This window comes from Lagopus muta, chromosome 24 (assembly GCF_023343835.1).
Source record: "Lagopus muta isolate bLagMut1 chromosome 24, bLagMut1 primary, whole genome shotgun sequence".
Taxonomy (NCBI): Eukaryota; Metazoa; Chordata; class Aves; order Galliformes; family Phasianidae; genus Lagopus; species Lagopus muta.
Window position 1 is genome coordinate 3,953,449 of NC_064456.1, and position 24,741 is coordinate 3,978,189.

Genomic DNA, 24,741 nt, shown 5'->3' on the forward strand with positions numbered 1-24,741 from the left:
CCATGGAAAAAGGAAAACCGTTTAAACTCTTCGTGCCGCCGCGTTTGAGCGGCGGTCAGGTGTCTGCAGTCAAACCCCAGACCAGCGCTCGGGCCGCAGAGCCGTGCCAGGTAACCGAGGCGGAGCCGCCGAGCTGCCCGGCAGAAGCCATACCCACGCAAATCCGGGAGAACACAAGCATGCTGAATGCGCTGAAATTGACGAAAGCTGGAGGGATGCCTGTGAACAATTTCGAGTTTAATTTCAAAGGCTTTTCTTTTTTTTTTCTTTTTTTTTTTTTTAAATATTTTATTTCCCCCCAACAAAACCAGAAGGAAGCATCTCGGCCATCAGCTGTGTATTTTAACTGTACAGCACTGATGACAAATTAATGTATGTGTTTGGTACCACTCATTTATTGCTGTGAGAGGTACACACAGATAGACAGTGTTACCCTCTGATTTAACGGCCCCACCAGCTCAGCTGTGCAGTGAAAGTGATGCTGCAGTGCATTTATGTGAATTCTGTGCTGACACTTCCTAGTAAACATATCTAGATTCATGTATGGTGTCCTGACAGGAGATGAGCTGTACTGTTTAAAAGACTTTCAAACCGCCTTGTAAAGTCAGTTTTTCATGCTGCAAACAACCTTAATCTGATCTGTTTTGGAAGTACTGCTGGGAATAAAGCAAAAATATATATTAAAAAAATATATATGGTGCATTTTATCCTTTACAATTATGAACAATAGCTATTAGAAACATCCACTTGTCTAGCCACAGTCTGTAAAGCACACAGAAGATCAGCTGTTGGAAAAGCTGCTGTGAAGTAAAGCAAGTAGGAGAGCTCCAAAGCCAGCACTCATCCTTTGGGCTTTCAGAATAGTCGACAGCTGCTCTATTAATGGGAAATGCCTTTTTTTTTTTTTTTTTTTTTTTTTTTTTTTTTTATGTTAGCTGTATTTTTCAGAGTTTTATAATCCTTCTTTGCAAAGCTACCTGTAAGAAAGTAATATTTAAATTTTGCAGGGTTTTAACAAATGTCCAGGTGATGATTTTAATTTACCTTTTGTAATGACAACTGCAGCAAGCCATGGTGAAATCACTGATGCAGGTAAGGCTAATGTAAGCACTTATTTTAAAATATATATATATATATATATATATACACATACTGCGTATATATATATATACATATATATATATATACATATATATATATATGTATATATATATACATATATGTATATGTATATATATATATATATATATACATACTGCATATTTTTGCTGTAGTTTTATAATGTCATCGTTGTAGTACTGTTATACCCACACTGCTCTTTTTGCTGTAGTTTGTTTTTCTGAAAATACATTGATCAAAATCTTTTCTCATTTCAGATTCAATTTCACAGCAAACAAAACTTTGCCCTGAGGTGGATGAAGAGGTCAGCCAAGTGTAAACTTTGCTTTTAAGTATAAACCTTACATATTTAATTTCTTAGGGCCTCCTAATTTAAAGCATTATTAAGTATATACTCTGGTGCTAGAGGATGTAGTGAGAGGGGAATCATTATTTTCTGTGACTCCTGTTTAAAGCTATGTCGCTTAGAAAAGTTTTTCAAATTCATTGAACATACCTTCAGATAAATCTTCGGATATTAAGAGGATTGCCAAGTCAAAAGCAATAGTGCCTGGGAAGTCTTAGAGTTTCAATTATAGTAAGACTGAAGGAGTCAAATATTTTTGTGAATCTGGTGAATTGTGAATCTGAATGGAAGGCACAAGGGTTGAAGTGAAGATTATCCTTTGGAAAATCAAGTAGATTATTCCAATTACCTTGTCTGGCTTCATCTGTAAAGCAACGTCTTTAGTGGAGTGGTTGCCTCAAGCATTTGATTCTATATTCTTTTTACTAATGTTCTGCTTTAGTATAATAGTAAAGCTAATTTTTTTGTGGTAGCTTTCTGTGCTGCCTAGGAAGGAAATGCTGGTGGCAGCAAGAAAACAGAACTTATTTCTTGCAGTCCTTTTAGTAGTTTTCATATCCCTGAGGGCTGAACTTCCTTTAGCCCTAGCAGATATTAGAACTAGATGTTCAGAATTGTAAAAATAATGCAATGCTGCCAAGAGCAGGACAGCATTAGATGGCAGTATACCCACCTACAGAACTTGTAACTACTCTACCTGCTTAAGCCTTTGATCAAGCATGGCCTGTACAATGCTTTGAAGATGTTCTAAGAGCACAAGGCCTGTTGTGCTTTTGGTTACTTTGTATATGAGATAGCTGCAGGAGTACATTGTGTGTCAAGATCTGTGATTCTTAAGCTAGCAGGATCTGATCTTACAAGAGCAGGAATGTGCTATGAAGAGCCTAACAGAAGGAATCCTGGCTCTACTGATAATTCTAGCAAAATTTTATGGACTTTTGGTGATGTGCAGTTTATGATATCTTTAGAGCTATCAGTTCAGCAATATCACTCTACCTGAAGGCAGAAAGATATTTTTTACTTGTGCCTGTGTCCCTTACATGTTTTGTGATGTTGATACTGACACAGGGGATACATGAATATCATTTCCTGCATTTATGATTTTGTGTCACCAACTGTGGAAAGAAAAAAACCACCACCAACAACAAAAAACCTCTTGCTATGATATTTCTAAGAGATAAATGTGCATGTGAAACATTATTATTTAAATAACATTTGAGATTTAAATAGTGGAACTTGTTTTAATAGAATCTGGAAACAATGAATGAATTGTATTCAAAACTCTACAAAGAGGCTGAGAAGATCAAGCGATGGAAACTGGCTGTAGAATCAGAACTAAAGCAGAAGGAAAGAAAATTTCAAGAAAATAGAAAGATTATTGAAGCACAGCGTAAAGCCATTCAAGAATTGCAGGCCAGTATTGTACAACATGTGTTCAATATGTAAATGAAAGAGAAAGCTCTTCCTGACTTAGTGTGAAAATATTGTTCATACGGTTAAAGATTGCTGTAGAGGTTGAAGAAATAATTTTTAACAGTTTGTGATGATTTAAAGAAGCCACTTGGTTTGGAATCAAGAACTTATGGTTCTACTGTTTTGAAAGGAAAAAGTTCATTTTTTGTTTCTCAAAATAGTTCCTTTTCTTTAACAATGCACATTCTATTATTGGATTATTCAAACATGCAACATGCTGTGGGGCTGCAGAAGCCCATTCAAGGCTGAATAAGCTTTCATGCTTCTGGTCTGTGTCAACTATGCCAAGGCATATTTCTATGCTCAGCACACACAGGAAGCAGTTTTTTATCTAGTTGGTAGCAGTGCAAGGCTCTGTGACCAAAATACATATTTTGAACAATTTATCAGCCCTTTTATTTCTTCTTGTTGTTTGTTTGCATTAGATTTGCTAACCTAAGTCATCACTGATCATTTAACTTTTGCCTTGAGAAGATGGTTCTGCTGAGAAGGCATGCACACAGTGTGCAAATGTATGGCTGGATAGGATGCTTTTAAGTGCTTCAGTTCCTGGGGAATTATTGCTTAAATTATATAAAATATGTAAGAAAAGATGTCGTGGTATGTAATGTCAGATAAAGCAGATTTCTGTCTTTGGGTGCAGATAAATAATTTTTTCATATCAGGTTTGTGAACTGAGAGTATATTCTAAGTATGTTTTCCAGTAACAATCTATTTTATATTTGTCTCCTGTGAAATTAGTTCGAAAATGAAAAGCTAAGTTTGAAGCTGGAAGATGAGATATGTGAAAATAAAGATCTTTTAAAAGAGTAAGTAATGGCCAAATATATTTTTGCAAAGAATAGATTTTCTTACTGAGAACTGCTTTAGTATGGAAAGTTAAATTCATCTTAAATTATAAAGTTAATTAAAGCATTCACATTGTTACACACAAGTGTACAAAGTACCATACATTCCTGTGACTGCATGTTATAGTATTATTTGTCTTCTTTTAGAAACAGTGCCTCAAGACACCTGTGTAACCTGCTCAAAGAAACCTGTAGTCACTTCACAGAGAAGTCCACCAAATGTAAATGCTGTTTAAATCTTGATTCATAAAAGTAAATTTGCTTCTAACTTTCTCTAAACTCACGAATGAAAAAGCTCTTGTTAAGTTGTGAATAAAACTATATGAGGTTCAGTGCATCAGGGTAAAGTTCAGAAATAAGGCAAGAATTCGAATACACGTCTGTTTTGTAATGCTGAATTCAGGGGTGTTCTGAAGTCAGTATGAATGTTTGCCAAAATATTACGTGCCTGGGAGTTATTTAGTTACCTAAATCCCGATACAAGTTTAGGCACTGCAAGCAATACTGATTAACTGCTGGTAGCCAGTGGAGAGGAGTGCTGGTTTCCTGAAATCTTGTCACGTTTGGCAGTCCCTTCCATATACCTTGAATATATTAACATATATCAGGTGGCACTTCTACTGCTTAAAAAGAGATATGAATTGATTTTATTTATCATTGCCATCTTAAAAAACTTTGGGAGTTGGTATGCTTCTGTTTGGAGCAGTTAGATATTCCTCACACCAAATTGGGCAATCCAAGAAAGCTGCCTAACTTAATTAAATTCTCAAGGTTATTAAAAATGTGGTTAACTTGTGATCTTAATTTATATGAAATTCAATATCATGGTGATAATCTTCAAAATTTGGTTGTCTTGATCCTGGATCCTTAAAAAGTATATAACTCAGTCTGACAAATACAAATAGCTGGGTATGCATTTGCTGTGCTCCTACAATAGCTGTGATTCTCACTGTTGTCTTCTATATGTGTTTTCCTAAGGGAAAATAATACCAATTCAAAAACTGAAGTCGTTGTAAGGTGAAGTATTGTGACATTGTGTAATGGCAGTTCTGTGCTCACGGATATCTGCTGATGGAAAGTGCTAAACTTCATCTTGTACAAAGCTATAACTTTTGGCACACTATTTTATAATGTGCTTGTGTTGTTTTATTTTTTAAATAGGAAAAGAGCCTTTTAAAATTCCTTTCCTTTAATTCACTATGCTGCTTAAGCATAATGGCAAACAGCTGGCATTCTTTTCCAAAAGAAAAACTTTATCATACATTCTTATTTTGATAGATGAACATGAAAGAGAAGAAACAAGACAACTATATGAGGAACTTAATAACAACATTGAAGTAAGTGACATGGTGTGTTAAAAAGCTCAAATGCAATCCAAGTTAAATGCATGCACTGAAAATCTGGATTGCGTGTATATGTCACTTACAACATGAGGCATCATTGTCAATGATACATTTCATATGTTAAACAGAGTCAGTGGGCACATGGAATAACAGTTATTAATTATCAGTCATTGTAGCTACTAAGAAAGGCACAACACCTTCTTCATTATTTTAGGAATCTAAAAACATGGACCAAGAAAGATATCTCATCCTTGAAATTATTTACATAAAACCACTTAAACATCCAATTTCATAAAAAATAGCATCTGTTAACTCAAAGTATGTTTATGCTCAGACTTCACATTTTTTTCTATAAGTACATGAATAAGTGTGTAATAGTGGTGCTTTTTTTGTTTGTTTTTAAACAAGCTACAAACATTGCTCCTTATTACTGAAAGTACCTAGTTTTACACAAATGTATGTATCAAATTTTACTTTTAGAGAATGATAGTGGCATTTGAAGAGCTTCGTGTGCAAGCAGAGAACACCAGACTGGAAATGTGTTTCAAATGTGAGAGTTGTGCTTACTGTGTTTCTGCTGCAGCTTCACAGATCTTACTGCGTGCAGCTTCAGGCTGGATGCTAGAATGGTGAACTGTGACCATTAATACTGTTTTGAAACCATGTCCTAAACCACACTGCACGCTGGTAGAGTGATAAATGCCTTCTATCACTATTTAGTTCAAAGGAACAGACGTTGGAAATAACCAGCTAAATTCAGTCACTTTGACAAGGAACCTCTTGTCTCTTATTTCTTACCTGAGTCTTATTCCTGTAAAGTGAGTTACAGTCTTCCTCATGGTACAGCCTACTGCTTTCTCTTGTCAGACTTCATTACCACCTCAGCTTCTCTTAGTTTGGGATAAGCCTTTCAAATTTCCTAGGAAAGGTAAATTCACTGCAGGTTTCCTTTTAGACTCTTTTATACTTCTCGTATAAATTTTGCATCTGATGAATTGTTCCATCAATACAATTACTAATTTACTGAAAGTCTGGGCCCTGTCTTACTGATGCTGCCTGCTGTGTCTGGGCCCTTCACTGTTTTTTCTACTAGGTCAGATTTGAAACCTTATTTTTGTAATAGTCACTGAAAGTTTTAGTTTTGTCTACGCAGTACAGTTGGAAATCACTACTTATTTTACATGGTTGGTTTATTTAAATGTTAATGTGTTAGTGTGCAGGTACAGAAATTTTAATCAAGTATTTGCTTTATCTACCACTAAGGGCCTGCCTCATTTTTACAAGCATATTTCTGCCATTTTTCCTATAACAATCTATTAACAAATACATGTAGTAATGGAGTAATTTTGTGGAAAGCTGACACAAAAGGTATTTTGTCTGATTAGAAAGGTATTTCTAAAATGACCTCAACAATTCCTCTTTAGGAAACAAATTGTGCAGTTGTACAATTGTAAAGCAATCTTAAATAGAAATTGTATTTCTCTTGGAGTATGTTTTAGCTAGTATATTAAATATTGATATTTTGATATTTTTGATCAATAGTAAAAGAAGCAGAAGAAAAAATGGACAACTTTGAAAGAGAATGCAAGCTAGAAGTCAGTATGAAGGAAAAACAGGTTTGCTCAGTTTTAAAATCTAATATGTACAGGTTTATTTTTGCCACAAATCTTGCAGTTTCATTAATATTTGATGTCTATCTGCTCTCATGAGTCACTGATATTACTGTTATTCTAAAAGTGTTTGTTTGCAAAATATTTTTAGTTTGGAAGGGTAGAAATAATACTGCAAATTACATTCTGATAGTGTGTTCCTTTAGTTATTTGGAATAAAATTTGAATTTGGCTGCTGCATTGTAATGAGGGACATTTCTGCAACGGGATTTAGCAGTAACAGCAAAGCACCAAAGAAGATTGCCTGTAAAAGAAGCAGCTTATGCAGAAGTATAAAATTGACCAGAAAGCAGGTATTGTTCATTGCTGGCAAGAAAGGTGAGAAGAATGACTACAGCCCATAGCAGGCCATGCATTAGTAGGAGAGGTTAGGAGCCTGAGACTGGAGTAGGCATTTGTAGTGATGAGACATCTGTAATGGAAGATGGAATTGAAAATTGAATTGTGATACAGTTTTAATTTGTAAGCAAGAGACTGAAAAGCAGGGCGTACAGGAAGGTCAAGCGCTGCTGTTTTTTTTTTTTTTTCTGAGGATAGATGTGACACAGCAAAGATGCACAGAGTGTTTTGGGGCATTCATTACTGAATGAATAAAAATGGAAAAATAACAGTTGGAGCTGTACGTGCATCAGATTCTGTTACCTTTAGAGACATCCTGGTATCTTCAGTCTGTTGGAATTCATGTTCTGATGTTGAACTAAAGAGCTTTAAGACCCGACCAGTTTATTTAACTTGAATTACAGCAGTGTGTTTACTACTCATATGTGAATGAAAAGATGAAAATCTATCTTCTTTTTTTAGACCTGTGTTATTATTTTAATTTTGTTAGATTTCAGTTCTTACTGCAAGGTGTAATGAAAAAGATGATGTAATAAGAGACATCAAGACTCACCTGCAGGAATCAAAAAATAAGATTGTGGACTTAGAAGAAGCAAAAAGTAAGAATTATTTCTGCTGTATTAAAATACATTTGGTTATAAAAGTATGGAAAACAGAAATGATGATGATTTCATCCTGGGGAAGTTAGCAGGAGAATTTGGGATCTTGCAGATCTTCTTTTCATTTAGAAACAATTAAGATCCTGCTGATGCGTGAACTGGACTTGTAGCATATTCTCCTTTTATATAAAACACAGGCCCTTATTTCATAACAAAGTTCTTCTCCTCAGTCTTAGACAACACCCTCTTCTTGTATTGACAAGAGAACTTCACTGTGCAGGACTTTTCTTCTCCTGCTTTTCCATATAGCATGCACATGGTTATGCTGCTATGGAGGTGCCATATATTCTGTCTCTCCTTTTCCAGAAGTATGGACAGATACACCAGGGCATGATACAGGCCTGCCTGTGCTCTTGGGATTGTTCTGTTTCCATTGGTTTGAATAGTAAACTTGTGGAAATGATAGTGCTTTCCTGCTTACCACATTAATCTATTTAAATTCAATCATCTAATATTTGTTCAGAAGTCCGTCAGTGTTCTCTGTTCAACAAGACACATTTTCACATCTTGGACAAATAACTCCCCCACGTGTTACAGCTTCTAAATGGGATCACATCTGCAAATAGGCAAAGGCCTGAGATCAGAAGTATGAATAATTTTGAAAGGTTCTTTTGTTTCAAGGATGATTCAAGCAATGAAAGCTTTTGTAGACTGCAAGGGGAAACTACTCCAGTTGTGCATCTTAGAATCAGGTGTGGCTGGGAAAACTTAAGCCTTAGAACGTTCTTTTCAGTATTTCTAAAGCTATGACAAAATGTTTATACTGTATGATACAAGCACCTTTGTTCTTTAGAACTGAGACAGTTTTTGGTACCCCCTTCCCTGGGTAGTGGAAAGGCAAGTTTAGTATCATTTTTATTCCAGATACGAGTGACTGTATTTTCTTAAGTTTTATAAATGTTACCAATTTTACATTTTGGATACGATCACTAATTAATTTGAATAACCATCTCATAATTTTTTCCTTAAAAGTGATATGAATACATCATCCAACTTGATTAAGTTGTAGGAATGCATTTATCTGCAGAACACAAATCAAAGCATTTTGAAGAAAACATTATTCTCCTAAATGTAATTTGTGTATTTTCTGCACAGGGCATGAAGGGGAAATGTTAAAGGAATCTCAGCTCAATCAAGAATATTTAAAGGCAGAACTGGAAGAAGCTAAAAATTCATTGCGAAAAACAGAGGTATAGCTTGTTTGTAATTATAATTACATATTTTATATGTAATATTACCTATACCACAAAAATAGTTACTGATACTCTACACACAGAGCAATTGTAGCTGGTTGTTACATTATATGTTTGTAAATAATCAAATTGTTTTGTAGGCTACTCAAGAGAGCTTAGAAACTGAACTGCAAAGTACAATGAAAGCATTAATTCAGGTCACTCAGGAGAAAGAAACACAGATGGAAGAATGTAAAGAAGCAAAGGCTCTGCATGCATCCATATTAGAGGAGTTCGAGGCTTCTACTTACAATTTGAAAAGTTTGCTGCAAGAAGAACAGAATAGGTAATTTGTCTACAACCAAAGATTGTTCTTATAGTTAAAATAGCAGGTCACTGAGCTGCTGGGAATAAAACCTAAGTGATGGTCTGGTGTTTTGTTTTTTTTTTTTTGTTTGTTTTTTGTTTTTGTGTGTGTGTGTGTTTTAAATATATACACCTTTTGCCTAATTATTTGCATTATTAGCCCTTAAAGATGGTTATAAAATAGTTTGGGTTGGAAGAGACTTTAAAGATGATCTAGTTCCAACGGCCCTCAACCCTCCACTAGATCTCCCTGCACTGCTTGGTTTTGTATGGATGCAGTTCTTGACTAACACAGCAGCCATCTCACTTGTAACGTAGAAGTTCTTTAATAATGAAACAGTAGCTTTAAAAGTTATGCATATGTTAAAAAAAAAAAAAAACCCTTAGCAACTAAAATGAACTTTTCTAAAAATGGGAATAGAACAGTAGATGTGTATTTTAATGCTATCACAACTGAGTTTTTCAATGAACAGTGAATTTGTGTACCTGGCATTAAGGAATCTCCTAAGTAGTTGCAGGCTATGACAGACCTAAAGAATAAAGGGAGATGAAGGTGAAATTCATATTCTGACACATCACCCTAAGAGCAGAGAATGTAATGTGATTTTTAAAATTACACTGACTAATACTGAGAAAATAAATCCTTGTCCTCCTGATTTTCATAAAGAGGTACAGATGTATCTGCCTGTCAAAAAGGCATCTATTTAAAACATTTGTGGTATGACAGTCTTATTGTCTCTAAGCTTCCAAAGCAGTGCTGTATACTGAACAGAAAATGTTTGTGATTTTTAGATTGAAGAAATATGAAGATGAGTCAAAACTGCTTACATTGGAGCTCACAAATAAGTCTGCTGAGCTTGGTAAGACTTGTAGAAAGAAAGAATGTAAGTAGTAATAACATTTTTTTTTAATGCATGGTCACTCCTGGAAGTCATCTTGGTTTCTCACATTACTCCAGTTAAGACATGTAGTGCTCCAAACCAGTTTCAGAGAGGTAGCAGATGGGCTGCTGAACAATAGATTCCAAGAATAACTTCTGTAGTGCATAGCAGAGACAAAGCACCTGCCTTAGGCTTTCCTGCAGACTGCTTACACCACACCTACAGTGGTTAACTTCAAATATTACTTTGATACCCTGTTGTAATGTGATGGAAAGCACAGCAATGACAGCAGAGCAGCAAGGCCCTAGTCTGCAGCAAGTGAGAGCTTGCTCACCTGCAACACCCATGGGCACAAAAATAAAGGAAAGAAGCTGCTTACCTTCAGAAGGCCACAGGCAGGGATCTCAAGCAAGATATGCTCACCTGCTCTGCTAACCTTAAATGAGGTGTGGGAAGGAATGATTCTGGCTCCACCTCCTCCAGCCACTCAGGTGTGCTGCATGCAGCCGAGCTCCCCTGGCTCGGCCCTGCCTTCCCACAAACACTCAATCACTGCTTCAGGCCACGACTTTGCATTTCCACTGAAGCTAATTTCTAGACAGGCACTCCTTAGCCCCCAAACCAAGACTGGTACAGTTTGCCCAGTGTGCAGCATGTATCTAACGATAGACAAGAAACATGGCTTAGTACATGAGTACATGTTTTGAACATACGTTTGTTCAAAAATTGCTGACAAAGGCCTGACTAGAACAAGGTGAGATGTGACCTGTGATAGTAACAGAGCAAAAGATTAGCTTGATGCACAGTACTTACAAATAAATAAGTGAATGTGCATGCGGAAAACACATTTCAGTTACTAAGTGGATTCTTTTTTCAGCATATCCAGATTTTTTTCTAGAAAATTACAAATACATCAATACACCAAGACTATTCCTTTGTGTATATAATTACAGTCCACACTATAATATTTGAAACCATGGCTACAGAGAACATAATAAGCTCTGAATTTTACTTCAAATCAATATGTAGCTTTTGTTCAGAAGTACACTCACTAATAACTTTCTGGACATATATATGTAACTCTACATTCAGATTAAGTGATAGTTTAGGTCATTAAGCTTTTAGATTTCTGAACTTAATTCAAGAAGTTTTGATAACAGTACTGCAGTAGGATTATTTCTATTGTCTGCTGTATACCAAAATTCTGTAATTCTCACTAACTGTTCAATAACTTTGTATTGCACGTGCTGCAGAAGAGATGACTAAACTAAAACGCGAGAAAGAAATGCAACTTGAAGAGCTGTCTGAAACACTGGTAACTGTTGTTCATTTTATTAGTCTCATGGCATTTATCTTTGATGTGTAGTCTCTCTTGTCTCATGAGTACCTTATATGACATATAAGCACTGTCTAATGTTCCTTAAGATTGCTTTCTTTTCTGGCAATTTCTTCCTTCATTCATGCCTATTCAAGTACCATTCTCCACAGACATGAAGATTCCCTATCTTTAGTACTCACTACTTCCTCACCACCAACCTTTCTGAAAAATACTTTGTGTGTGTGTGTGATGAGCATTAGCTCACTCATTGTGAACACCAAACATATAATATTTAAGCCTGAAGGATCAACTAGTTTTCAACAGTAAATATAATTCCTTGAGTGGCTGGCTTTCTTCATAGTAATCCTTTAGAAATTAAGCCTTGTAAAGGCTGACCTTACTTTAGTATTGAAAGGATAACCAAGCTTCTGACACCACCCAGGAAAGGCAATAAGAATTTGTGAAAAGCTTTTGTGTAACAAAATGATGGATTCAATAAGCAATTTCATAGATTGTATGGGTTTCTTTCTTCACACGTCTATTGCAATTATTCTACTGTCTGAGAGGCATTAAGTATGAAGATGTTTCCTCCATGCTTCAGCGTTCTGTATGTAGGAAGCACTGCTTATTATGTTGATAGCTGTTCCTTTCCAGAGAAAACATACAGGAGTCTGAGCCTGCTGGAAGGTCTCATGGCTATAACACCATGTATTCCCATGGTGTTCTCATCTCCTTATAGGGAAGTTTCCTGAGGTTCATGTTCTGTTATGAAAAGTTATATGAAGTATACTTTTAAGACAGGTTTATGTTAGTTACAAGCTGTATTTACTAGTCCCAGAGGAAACTATCTCAGTTAAAGCAAGAAAATGGGAAACTCCTTAGGCACTGCTATGCACTGGATTTTCTAAACTGAGTTTCATCAATGTTCTTAAACAGGGAAAAGCTGAAGAAGTTCTAGCAAAGAAGAAAGATCTTGAGGCTACTGTTGAAAATTTGCAAGAGAGAGGAAAAGAGATGAAAAATATTCTTCAAGTCAGAGAGGTCTGAATAAAGGGTGATAGTAAATATGACATTATTTTATATGTGTATATGTAACATAATAAATGTCAGGTAGAGTTAGGCCAGATGTCTGTAGCATTCTGCTTCTGACAGTGACAGCCAAAGCTATAGGTAGCAGAGGAGCCTGGTTATCAGCTATGGTTCATCCTCCATACATTCCTACAGTAACTGTATTCAAAGGATATTTGAGGACACATCCCTGTCAGTTCCCTTTGCTATCAATTTATAGACTTACACATGTTCACTTGTCTCATCTGGTTTGTCTCTGTGCTCCTGCTATTAGTCTCTACAGCCTGCTGTGCTAAGAAATTCCAGAAGTTCATTATATGCTATGCTTAACTAAATACACACTGACATACATTCTTTCTCTCTCTTTGCTTAAATTAACTGCATACCAGTACCTGTGGTTTCACTGTATCGCTAGTTATTCAGAAGAATTAGTGTTCAAAACATTTATGTACTATAAAATTATATACTTTGTATCTAAGTTATAATTGCCTCCTCCTGTAATAACATCACATTTCTGAGGGAAGGGTTTTACTTGCACTGTGGTTTACCTATGTACATTCAAAATACTGTTTTTCTTCTACAGAAAGAACTGTGTGATCTGACAGTACAGCTGACTTGTTCAGTTGAAAAGGAACAAAATTATTTGAAACAACTCACAGCACTGAATGCAGATCTCGAACGAGAGGCGTATGATCATTTTTATTTAATCAATTTCAGTGTCCCTTAGAAGTCACTTTAATACAGAACCAAATTATGTGATTCTTTTCTTATGAAAGCTTTTAACTTCTGCAGATAGCATTACATCCTTTATGTAATTATAACGTACATTTTACGTATTTGTGTGCATCTAATTGTACCATATCTCTGTGTCTTAGTTGTTTGAACATGACTTGAGCGTTTCTGACATCACCGTTAACTGCTTTGAGATGGATGTTAAACTACATTCTTGTCAACCATTCTATTTATGCTATTGACTTATCTCCATTTGTCCTCCTGTTGCCTTTTCATGTTACTATGGCTCTATTTTACATTTGTTGCAAAGATTGCATTTGCAGATTCAGGCCTGGACTTTTTCAGTGTGAAGTAACATTTTATAACAGATAAATCTAATGTTAAAAGAAATTTCAAAGTATACATTCTTATTTCTCTTGACCGTTTATCCTAAATTAGACTAAAGAATGAGCAACTAACAGTGAATATCAATACGCTGTTATTAGAGAAAGAACAAATGGCACAAGAGAAAAGTAATATGGCTACAGAACTCAAGAAACTGCAGGAAAGTCATGAGGTGAGCTGTAATCTTCCATCTGTTTTCAAAGCACAGGGTTATATTAAAAAAAATCATTTAGCAAACTACAATGATATACTTCTGTAGAGTATCTGAATTGGTTTTTTCTTTAAAACACAACATACGTGCAGTTACCCTTGTGAATTGGCAGCTCACTGTACTGATTAAGAAGTCACTTCACATTTTACTTATTTTGTTCACATGGGTATTTATTTAGGATCAAAGGGAAAAAGAAGAAAACATAAAGCAGTTAGTAGAACACCTGGAAGAAGCAAATGGTCAGCTGAGGCAAGTAAATCTCAGTGTACAGTATAATTAAAGGAAGTAGTTTGTTTCCTCCATGGTTCACCTGAATGTTGTGTTCATATGCTGCTTTCTATTATATATAGATGTCTCTTATATGGAAATAAATCATGGATAAATAGTAAATAAGCTGTATTGAAAAAGTAATATCCTTAAATATACATTTACTAATATTTGTTAATTTGGCATTTAGAAATGAACTGGAGTCTTTGAGAGAGAAGATGGCAAAGAAAGGTGAAGAAGTTAAAAGCAAACTGGATGAAAGTGAAGAAAATGTAATATGGTTTCTCATCTGAAATATAGCATCACCTGTAGGATGTAATCTAGATGGTTGTTTTTTCCTTTTCTGCAAAGCCCTACCTAGGGATGTTCTTTCTTAAAGAGGTTTTATTCTTTCAGTGCTGCTACCAATTGAATCAACACATGTATGTACCCTGACACTTTAAAAGACAAGCACCTTCATTGGAATGTCCAGATTTGCCATATTTTAGGCAAATGTAGAGCCTAATTTTATTTATTATTTTCATACAGTAAGTAATACGAGCTTCATGTGTTTAAGTGTTTTTGCTTTCCTACTCCATTGTCAAAGCACGCCTTTTTTTTAACGTCACAGTGGATTTCAAAATTTTATCATAAAATTCAAAGAATGTATTCAGGACACGGGATGGTTTCTTAGTTTTTTGTTTGTTTGTTTACAAATAAATACAAAACAGAATCAGCTGAATTCTTTTTGAGGAAACTGCTTTGAAATTGTAACACTATTTATTAACGATTCTGCAATTACATATTTTTCTTCTTTAAGAAAGTATAAAAGTTGTCACAATGTTCTGACTAGATTTACAATTATAATTTCAGACTAAGAGTATTGAAAATGAAATTCTGAAAAAGGAAAGACAGATGAAGATGCTAGAAAATAAGGTAAGTAAATTAATTTTTCTCATGAGGACCTGATTGGCTGATGTTAAATACGTGATATTGGGCTGGAAAAATTCTTGTGGCACTTCATGGTAAAAGCTCCAACCATTATAACATGTTGGCGTTTGTTTCAGTTTCACTGGAATCACATCTTTTCAAATGCATCTTTTAGAACTTTCACAGTAGTGTCTAAGACATGGAGTCATTTTTAACAATGAATTAACGTTTGAAATATCCCTTCAGTTGAACACCATGAAGAAACAGGTGGAAAACAAAACAAAGTGCATTGAAGAGTTACAGCAGGAGGTAAGTACATTTTCAGAAGTATTGAACACAGAAAACATGGCATTCTGAAGTTGTTCTTCAGCTGTCCTCCTCTGGTGTGATTTCTTCAGGCATACTTACGTAATTCATAACATCTCCTTTCTTATCTTACCTCTGAGAGAACTGAAGGATCACCTTTGGAATCACTTGATTTGTAAAATCATTCTGACTTTTGTAAAATGCAATTACAGTAATAAGAAATTTAATAAACTTTTCTTATTTTCATTTAGCATGTGGCATCATTGATCTATGACACCATACTTGTATATACATCTCATTAGAAAAGAATCATGCATTTGGACAAACTGTCAGCAACTGTACTGTAAAAATATACAAGTTTGTATTTCTTTTTATGACATCTGCACATTTTTCTGTCAGCAGCATTTTCCCAGAGTAAAATTCTCAAACCACTTGCTGAGAATCAACAGATCACAACATCTGTTGTTTCTTAATAGCATAACACAGGAGTACATTTATTTATATATAAGCTACATTGAACAAAAGCTGGAAACACTGTGTGTCTTAGTTTTTGTTCCTTATTCTACACCCTCATTCCTTAAAATCTGATTGTTAAAGTAGTTTAACACTTTCATTTGGAGATTTGTTCCACAATCTGAAGTGGAGAACAAGAAGAGAGTTATTTGCTTGCTGAAAGCTGGAATTTGGGGATTCAGACTTACTGTATGAGGCTAAAACATTTCATAGCCCTATTCACTTTTATTGTTATTATTTCACTTTAACAGAATAAGGTACTGAAAAAGAAAATGACTGCAGAAAGCAAGAAAACAAGTAGTTATGAAGGGAAGGTAGGTTTAATTCGTGTCATATATATGGTGCTGTTAAAACACAAAAACTGAAGTTCTGAAGTCTCTAATGTTGATAAAACACGTTAAGCACATTCTTCTATGTTTTATGGATTGATGATATGGATTCCACAGGGCTAAATAAGCCCACGATTTTTGGAAGTCATCGGATATAGGGCTGTCAGGTATTTGCAGGAAACATCACTTATCAAGGAATGATGATCCTAATAAGCTCCTTTCCTTTTCATTTTATTGATAGAATACTGAACGTTACTCAGTAATGCCACCAACTGGGCAACCTGACCTAGGGGTGACAACCAGCCCACAGCTGGGGTTGGAACGGGATGAGCTTCAAGGTCCCTTCCGATCTCAGCTGCTCTAGGATTCTATGCCTGTACAGCTGATTATGCTTCATTTTCTTATCCAGCCTTCCACACCAGCAATATTAAAGGGTCTCCTGTTAAAAGGCAGGACAGTGTCAGATTGCTGCTGGGGTTCCTCTATACTGTAATGATTCTTTGTGCTTTGCTGGATCTAGTTTTAGGACCGCTCTGATGACTGGGATGGAAGAACTGCAGTCTTCCCTGTTGTGTTTCTACAAGTATTTTCTAACTCTCTTCAGGCCAAAGTTCAACTCCTTAAGATGAAAACTGAACATTAAATAGGAAGTAATACAGCCACATACCTGAAAAGTACAGAGCGGCTCTACTTAAATAAAATGGAAAAAGACCAAACCATTGGCATATTAATTCTTGAACAAATAACAATACTTCTGTACTCTCTAAAGGTGAACAAGCTACAGTTAGAGATGGAAAATATGAACAAGCAACATAAGGCAAGAGTTGACATTTATGAAAAAGAAATTGAAGCAAAAGGAGTAACTGAAAATAACTTACTTGAAGAGGTGAGAGTTGTTAATTTTTTCTGCATCTTTTAATTAGCGTTTGAAGTAAGATCAGTGCTTGATATATTTTATGAAGCTATATCCATGAGATTCCTTGCACTTACATAATAGCCTTGTAAACATAAATTGAACTTCTTGTGTATGCCAGTGAACAAAGCTTTAGAACACTAAATCCTTTAATCTGGACTCTTTACATGTCTTTAAAAATAAGAACCCAGTTTAAAAAAATATTTTTGTCAAGCTGTTGTTCACATATGCCCTATTCTTGGTATAAGCACAGAATAAGCAAATAGGTTAATAATGTTTCTCATTTGAGTGTTTTCCTGGCCACGCTTTTTTTGTTTGGAATCAAAATATTAATTGGAATATAAAAGAAATGTTACACAAGTGTTTGAAATTGCACCGTGGCTCAAAATCACACTTGTCTGCCATGGAAGAATGGATGCATTTTTATCTATATTTTTCCATTTCAACAAACATGTAGAAGATGCAGGATTAGAAAAGGATCTTCCAAGCAGATGAAGATTTCACTAAATGGGACTGTATACAGATTGCATTAATTAAAAGATCCTTGTTACTAACAGGTAGAAAAAATGAGGTTACTTGCTGATGAAGCAACAATAGCACAGAGAGAAGCTGATATCCGATGTCAACACAAGATAACTGAAATGATGGCACTTATGGAAAAGCACAAGGTAAGCTTCCTACTATGGGACATTATGATAAATAAAAACCTTTCAAATCCAGAATTTACAAGTTAGAAAGTAAAACTTCGTCAGAGACCCAAGTGTGGAAGCATGAGGTTTAACACTCTTGATTTTTCATCTTCTAAAAACAAATTCACCTTCAGATTTTGCAAACATGTCTACTGCCGCAGAAACTGCATTGGTGTAAGCTGCAGAGAATCTTAACACAGTGTGAGCTATTGGCACATTTGAACTCCCAGTAATAATGAGATGTGATGGTGGTAATGGTTTCTTTAAAAAGTCCTGTAAGCACAGTTTGTGCTTTGTAGTCCTAATGTAATATTTGTCAATATTTTCAGTGTTTTTCAATTTTTTCTTTCGATCAGGAGACTCTTTAGTGATCTTCAGCATTATAACATAGCATATTTCAATGGACATTTGTATTACTCTGTTTTGCTGTACATTCAGCAGATCACAGTAACAAAAATAACGCGTCCAGCTTTACGTACTGGAGCACACAGCACTGTGCAGAGATAAAGCACTCTGTGTTGCCCCACAGAATAACACACAGCACTGCTTGTGAAGTTTCTGTTGTACTATTTCTGCAGAGGCATCACTGTTTGTTCACAGTGCTTCCTGCAGCTCCAGAACAGATTGATTTAAAAAATTAAATAACATTTTAAGATTAGATTGATCTAGAACACTTAGTCCAATGACTAATGTCCTTTTTTTTTTGTTGTTTGCTTGGTTTAATACAGCATGAATATGATAAAATGGTTGAAGAAAAAGATACAGAGTTAAAACTATATAAGATAAAAGAGCAAGAGCAGGCATCATTGAAAAGAGCTTTGGTAAGGAGTGCTCATCAGTGCTGGAGAATGAAATGGAAGGGCTGCTTTTCTAAAACATTCAACCTTCTGGCTTGCCTGGGCCACACTGAGAAAAGAGGGGTTGTTTTGGGCCAACATAATGCATCTTAATTACAGTATCTGTGTGCTTTTCTGTCTACTTCACTCAAAAGTGCTTCATGTCTTAACCTCACTGTCTGCTTATGAAATTTTAGTATTAAATAGTTTTTCAGTTTTTTCCTCTTCTCACAAATATTCAAAATTCTTTCCTTGGATGGTTCTGAACAGTAACTGTTTCACAATACTTGATCACTTTTTAAAACAAGCTTAAACAACATTTCAAGTCTACAGTTGCATAACTTTTTTTCCTCCTTTTCCTTTCTGGAACACTTAGCTTTGAGAAATATTCTGAGAGCAAGCATTCCCTCAAGACTTCCACAAAAGTGTGGTTCTATAACAGCTACTTAAACTGTAGTCTTTTTTCTGACATTTCCTTTCATACAATATTTCTTTACTTTTATAGAAACTGTGACTCAAGTAACACATTTTTTTTAGATCTTTTTAATTTATTCTTAGATGAGGAAAAGTTGACTCTATCTGTGTTCATCTGTTATTCTAGCACTAGAATCAACTCCCAAAGTGAGTTAGACACCTTTCACCATACCAACTTCATGGATAAACTACTCTATTTGAGCAAATTGAATTTTCTTTGTTTATACTGAATATCACTGTGAATTAATGTCTCTTTCAGACTGTTTTCTTTTTTCCAGGTTAAGCACACCTAACCCTTTCCATTATCTAATTGGTTTCAGGAAACTGAACTATCATGTTTGAAAAGTGAGCTGTCGTCCCTTAAGGAACAGCTTAAGGCAGAAATTGAAAACAAGGTATTGCATTTTGGTTGTTTTTTTTTTTTTGTATAGCACCATGGGTGATGTGCTTGGCCCAGTTACATGTGCTGCAGCAATGACAGCTGAAATGAGTTTCTGATTCTAGGTCTTGCAGTCTTGAAATCAGAGCTTAATGCTCTCTGAAGTCACCATGCCTTCTGGTGGTGAAAGTTTTTCATGATTCCTGAGTACGAGTGAGGGGAGCATGGAGGGAGTAAAACCCCCAAGAACTGTCCATCAGAAATGGGAAAAGTTGTATAAGAAATAATACCAGGAACAGAAAAGTCATATTTTTCAAATGCAGATGAACCAAACCTGGATCACATATTTGTGTGAACTTCTGTAAAACACCAACAAGATTTTTAATGGCTAAACAAATCTAATAGCTAAATACAAATAAAATATTTACTGCCTCTCTTTTTAGGAAAATCTTGCAAAAGACCTCTCCAAAAATAGAGCTCCTGAAATTGAAAAGAAAGACAAGGTAGTTGTAATGCTTCATCATTAAACAATTTTAAAGTTTGGTAATATGCATATAAGCAATCTAATTGAAGTTAGATAATATAAAGTTAAATAAGATAAATAACACACTCTGGACAAAAGGCACTGAAATGTTTTTCAACCGTTTCTTAATTCTAGAAAATACAAACTCATTTTTCTGAGACTCCTAAACCTCATTCAGATCCGGACTCTGCATCTATTAATGTAAAAAAACTATTCTCTCAGAGTGATATTCCCATAAAAACCAGCGTGATGGAAAGTACAAAAACATCTCCTCGAGCATTTCTACAGAGTCCTTTGGTCAGACGATCCTTGAAGGTTTGTAACTCACACCGATGAATCATTCTTATTTCTCTGACTCTATTTTTTCCTTCTGCTTAACATCCAGTGAAAGAGCCACTGAAGTAAAATCAGTCTGGCTCTTGCTGCCACTCACTATCAATATCTTTCTGAAAGCTTTCTCCTTCAGACTTGTTTGTTTGCATTTTCATGAACGTTGGTTATAGTCTGTCTATAGTGACTACAGTTCAAACTGACAACTGAATTTCTGCAGGTAAGCTTAAAAAGATTAGATACAGTGTGCCATGAAGCTCTGTTCTTCTGCAGCTGCTGCTTTTTTTCTCTCTCTGTTTTTTTCCCTGTGCATGACTTTGTTTCAAGTTTTGAATGGAAAGGCAATCATTCCTTGATACGTATCTGTAAACTGTGTTATGAGTTTAGTGTTGGATTCCATCATTACCACTGAAAATGTAATTTTAAATACTATCTTTTTCCCAGACATATACTGTAAAGACTCCCCCAGTACATAAAATGCAAAGTGAAAGCTCAGGTCTGATTTCAGAACAGAGGAAAAAGCAAAAAGTGCTTCTACAGCTGGATGCTCAGTCAGATAGCTCTGAACACAGCGACCTTCTGGTAAAACTCAGAACAAATAGCATGGTTAACAGTTCTTCATGCATACTGCTGTATCTGAGGATGCAAATAAGGCATTTGGGCTTCTCTACATAAGATAATTTATGAGGATATTTTTAATTAATTGTCTCTACCTGGAATTTTATGAATAATTAGTAACTTTATGACAAAAAATACCAATGTTATAATGAATCTTTACATTGTTTTTATGGAATTGTTGAGGTTTCATAGTGATATCTTAACTTTCTTTTTCATACTCATTCCTAAGGGGAAAGAAAAGAGATTTTTGAATGTGGTATAAGGAAGTAACCTTTCTGTTTTTAATTTAAGAGCCTTGTTTCAGATGAAGAAGTATTTAAAAAATTATACAAAGATTATCCACAAGCTTCACAATTATATGCAATGACACCAAAACAGGTACGTTCCCTTTCACATAGATCAAAATGAAGAGCAGATCATCTTTGTTTTAGAAACTATTGGATGGCTTTGTTCTTCTTCTCAGAAACCAACTGCATCAAACCTGAAAGCTCCGAGCTCTGCACTGAAGCTTGCAACTATGAGAAAAGTGAGAGAGACTGGATGGACTGCAGTTTCCAAAATGGACAGGAAGAGAAAAATTAAAGATTCTGAAAAACTCTTCTCTTAAAAATAAAAAAAGGAGCAGTGCCCTAACATTATTTGATTAGGACAACTCAGTATTCTCTGAGCATTAGTGCTTTGTTGCATTTTTCTGCCACATTCAATATGTTTAATACAGGAATTTCCTTGATTCAGACAGTCCTTATATAACTACAGTCTGTAGAGCATTTTCAGTGTTTTATTCATGTTATAGAAAGTCTGGAGACATTTTAATATTGAAATGAGAATAGTTCAAAGAAAACTGTTGCAAAAAAATTCTGTTACTAGAAATGCTGGCTTTAAAGAAATTCAGTCTTGTTCTTCTAAATTTACTCTCTCTTTCTTAATACACAATTCACAAAGCTATATTATTTAGTAAATGAAATGCTGAAGCTGCTAATGTGCAGCATTTTTACCCAAAGTTGTCTTACATTTTCTTCTTGTTGAGTATTTTGTTGCCAGTAGCTACTTCCTCCTATGTTAGAATAGTTTTGAAACTTCCATAATTCTATTTTCAATAGAATTATGAAGGTTTAAGATCTCTGTGTCATTAGGAACAAAATACATACACACAGTTTAAGACTGTAACCAGTGTTAAGATGTCATTAAATTGTTGACCTCGAAGTGTGGGACCGTATGTTGATCCTTCATTTATCAGGGCACAGATAAAGTCACAGGGCAGCTTTCCTAAGAACTAACAGCTTCTGCTAGGTAAGCATAGAATTACATCTATTTCTCCATGAATCCCTAATTAATCTTGGTTTCACAACTATTAAAAACAACAACAAAAAAAAACAACGTGCTTCAGAGCCTACAAATAACCAGACATCTTAAAAATATTAACAGAAATTCCTGGATCAGGCAGCAAAACTTGTATTTCATTCTTTTTGTGCAGCTGAAAGTGCAGAGAGCACAAAAGAGGAGGCAGAAAATCCAAGCAAATCTTACAGAACTCGCAGTTTCAAGACTCGCTCCATTTGACAACTGAACTTCTACACCAAAAGCAGCAAAGAAAATTTATAAAGATATTAAAGGACTCTAACAACAACAACACAGTGCACATCACAGTATTAATGGTCATCCCTGACTTCCTAGAGCCTTTTCTGTTCCTATCTATCAAAGTATTTGATTTTATTAAGAGGAGAAACATAAACCTGTGCTCACACTGAGCAGATAAAACATTTTTATCTGAAAAAAGAAGAAGTGTTCCTGCATAGCATCAAGCCTCCATACAAAGATTTGGATTCTCCACTGCTGCTTCTTGGATTGCCAGTCAGATCAGAACTGCACCACAACCACGAGAAACTGACAGCTGTCTGGGTTGTTTTTTAGTTTTGTCCTGCATGCAGACATTGTTTATCTCAGAATAACAGGAACTGACATATCTGGTGCTCCATAGTGAAACATAACCGGTCTATCACACAAACCACAACAACTAACAGGACTATGAAGCATTTTAAGACTGTAAGAGGAAATTGTTGTTGTACCACATGCAAAGAGAAGAGGTGCCCTTTTAATCTGTGCTTGACAGGAAATGCTGCAGCTAATCCTAGGAGAGAAAGAAAAGAACGGTCATCTGTGAATCTACTAATTTAAAAGATAAGAGCTACATTTCCAGCAAGCACAGAGAGACTGGCAATAGACAGATGAGCTCTGAAAATTCAACAGCCACATGTTTAAATGCAAAACCTGATGGAAAAAAAAAACAATGGCAGCATATTAAGGGGGCCTGCAATAGGATGGGGTTGGAAAGAGTTCCTCTACCAGAATACTAATCTGTTAGAAATCTAATAGGTTTTGTCTGCTTCTGTTTATTTGCAGTTAGCATAGCTTCTGAGTTTGCTGCCTGGAATGACGGACGTGTTTCAGCTTTAATGTCCACAGTACTGTATGCCTGCCTGCCATGGAATTAAGACTGGCTCATTCTGCTCTATACTGTAACCACCCATGTGTTGTACTGCTGACAGGACCAGAAATGATTTATGGTAACTGATCTACACTGTTCTTACTTTGACTTTAGGCACTGGTCAGTGACAGAGAATCCTGTTACGTTTTTACACACCCTGCGCTGAACTTCTCTGGCTCATTGCAGACATCCCAAGGTAACAGACCCAAGAACTTTATGCTCCTTAATTCCATTTACAGAGACCACTTCCAACACCTCTTACAGAAATCAGCATACTGGCTTTCACTTAATGAAAGTGTAAAATAAGGGGTGTGACTGAATAGAATGGTTTAGTTAAGAGAAAGGTTAAAGATAAATAATTTAAAGCATAAGTGGCTGTTCCAGAAAACAGCTACAAAGCTGATGGCTGTTGAACTTTGCATCTCTGCATTGTCTGCAGGTCAGCAAGGGGGCAACCAAAGAAATGGATCCATAGGCATCAGATACTGAACTATGAATTTTAGCAACCTGTAGGAAAGCAGCTTTGTGCACTCACAGGTTGTCACACAGTACTTCGTTGTGCTGCCACGTTGTCCTGCTGTTCCCAGAAAGTTCTGGGTTCTCACCCCCAGCAAATGTTTAGAGAGGTCAGCGGTGAAAGGAAGAAGTCTGGTCACATCAGGACAGAAGAAACAGGAACACAACTGCAGTGATACCCAGTGCCTTCTGACATGTGGGCAGGGCAAGGGATGCCTCACAACAGGCACAAGGAAAGAGGCTCTCTGTGCCCATATTATATGATGCTAACATGAGTACAAGGAGCAGAAGTCCCAATAGTCTGAAGGTCCACTCAGACCAATCTACTGCACTTCCAAAAGGAATTTCCATTCTTAATACTTGGCCAGATATCTCTGTGAGGCATGGGTGAGAAAAGCCAAGGCTCCTGAGCTCTATGGAGATTATGATGCAGTGCTGGGTAAAAAAAAAAAGTTACAGTGAATAAACACTACAGAAATTGTGGAGAACTGCCAGCGTTCAGCACACTGCCCAACAGCTCTCACTTCTATGACAGCAGGGCTCTGCACAGATGGAACTCAGGACCTCACATCTACGTAGTTACCTTAACAACCACATTTGTAATCGCCTCCAAAAACAAAATCAGGTTTGTGTGACGTGACCTATTTTATGTAACAGCATCTCAACTGGCATTAATTAGCTCTCATCCTCTAATTTTCATTGCTCAAATCCTGTATCGACTTTCT

General features: G+C 35.8%; 2 protein-coding genes across 6 annotated transcripts in view; both read left to right on the forward strand.

Moving 5' to 3' along the window:
- On the forward strand, positions 1 to 24,449 carry SYCP1 (synaptonemal complex protein 1). Of its 5 annotated transcripts, XM_048925799.1 has the most exons (31): positions 1 to 110; positions 1,008 to 1,092; positions 1,377 to 1,423; positions 2,714 to 2,878; positions 3,680 to 3,747; positions 3,934 to 4,007; positions 5,065 to 5,123; positions 5,610 to 5,679; positions 6,672 to 6,745; positions 7,629 to 7,737; positions 8,893 to 8,987; positions 9,131 to 9,315; positions 10,128 to 10,195; positions 11,470 to 11,531; positions 12,471 to 12,575; positions 13,186 to 13,289; positions 13,773 to 13,890; positions 14,108 to 14,178; positions 14,387 to 14,468; positions 15,049 to 15,111; positions 15,352 to 15,414; positions 16,176 to 16,238; positions 17,023 to 17,139; positions 17,724 to 17,834; positions 18,584 to 18,676; positions 19,486 to 19,560; positions 19,988 to 20,047; positions 20,203 to 20,382; positions 20,842 to 20,979; positions 21,307 to 21,393; positions 21,479 to 24,449. In XM_048925799.1, the coding sequence occupies exons 1-31, from the start codon at positions 3 to 5 to the stop codon at positions 21,620 to 21,622; spliced, it is 2,943 nt and encodes a 980-aa protein (XP_048781756.1). In that variant the 5' UTR covers positions 1 to 2; the 3' UTR covers positions 21,623 to 24,449. The 5 variants fall into 5 exon arrangements, with proteins under 5 accessions (XP_048781756.1, XP_048781751.1, XP_048781755.1 ...); XM_048925794.1 differs by lacking the exon at positions 12,471 to 12,575; XM_048925798.1 differs by lacking the exons at positions 12,471 to 12,575; positions 20,842 to 20,979.
- The window catches only part of TSHB (thyroid stimulating hormone subunit beta), a 6,888-nt gene continuing 5,730 nt past the window's right edge, over positions 23,584 to 24,741 (forward strand). Inside the window, exon 1 of the mRNA XM_048925803.1 lies at positions 23,584 to 23,696. The gene's annotated coding sequence lies outside the window, so the exon portion shown is untranslated. The remainder of the gene's footprint in view (positions 23,697 to 24,741) is intronic.

What these genes read in the sequence shown, in the direction of transcription:
- SYCP1 (XM_048925799.1), top strand. Translation starts at nt 3, where the DNA reads ATGGAAAAAGGAAAACCGTTTAAACTCTTCGTGCCGCCGCGTTTGAGC. An exon ending in GGGCCGCAGAGCCGTGCCAG is followed by an intron (nt 111 to 1,007) that starts GTAACCGAGGCG and finishes TAAATTTTGCAG; the next exon opens with GGTTTTAACAAATGTCCAGG. An exon ending in TGGTGAAATCACTGATGCAG is followed by an intron (nt 1,093 to 1,376) that starts GTAAGGCTAATG and finishes TTCTCATTTCAG; the next exon opens with ATTCAATTTCACAGCAAACA.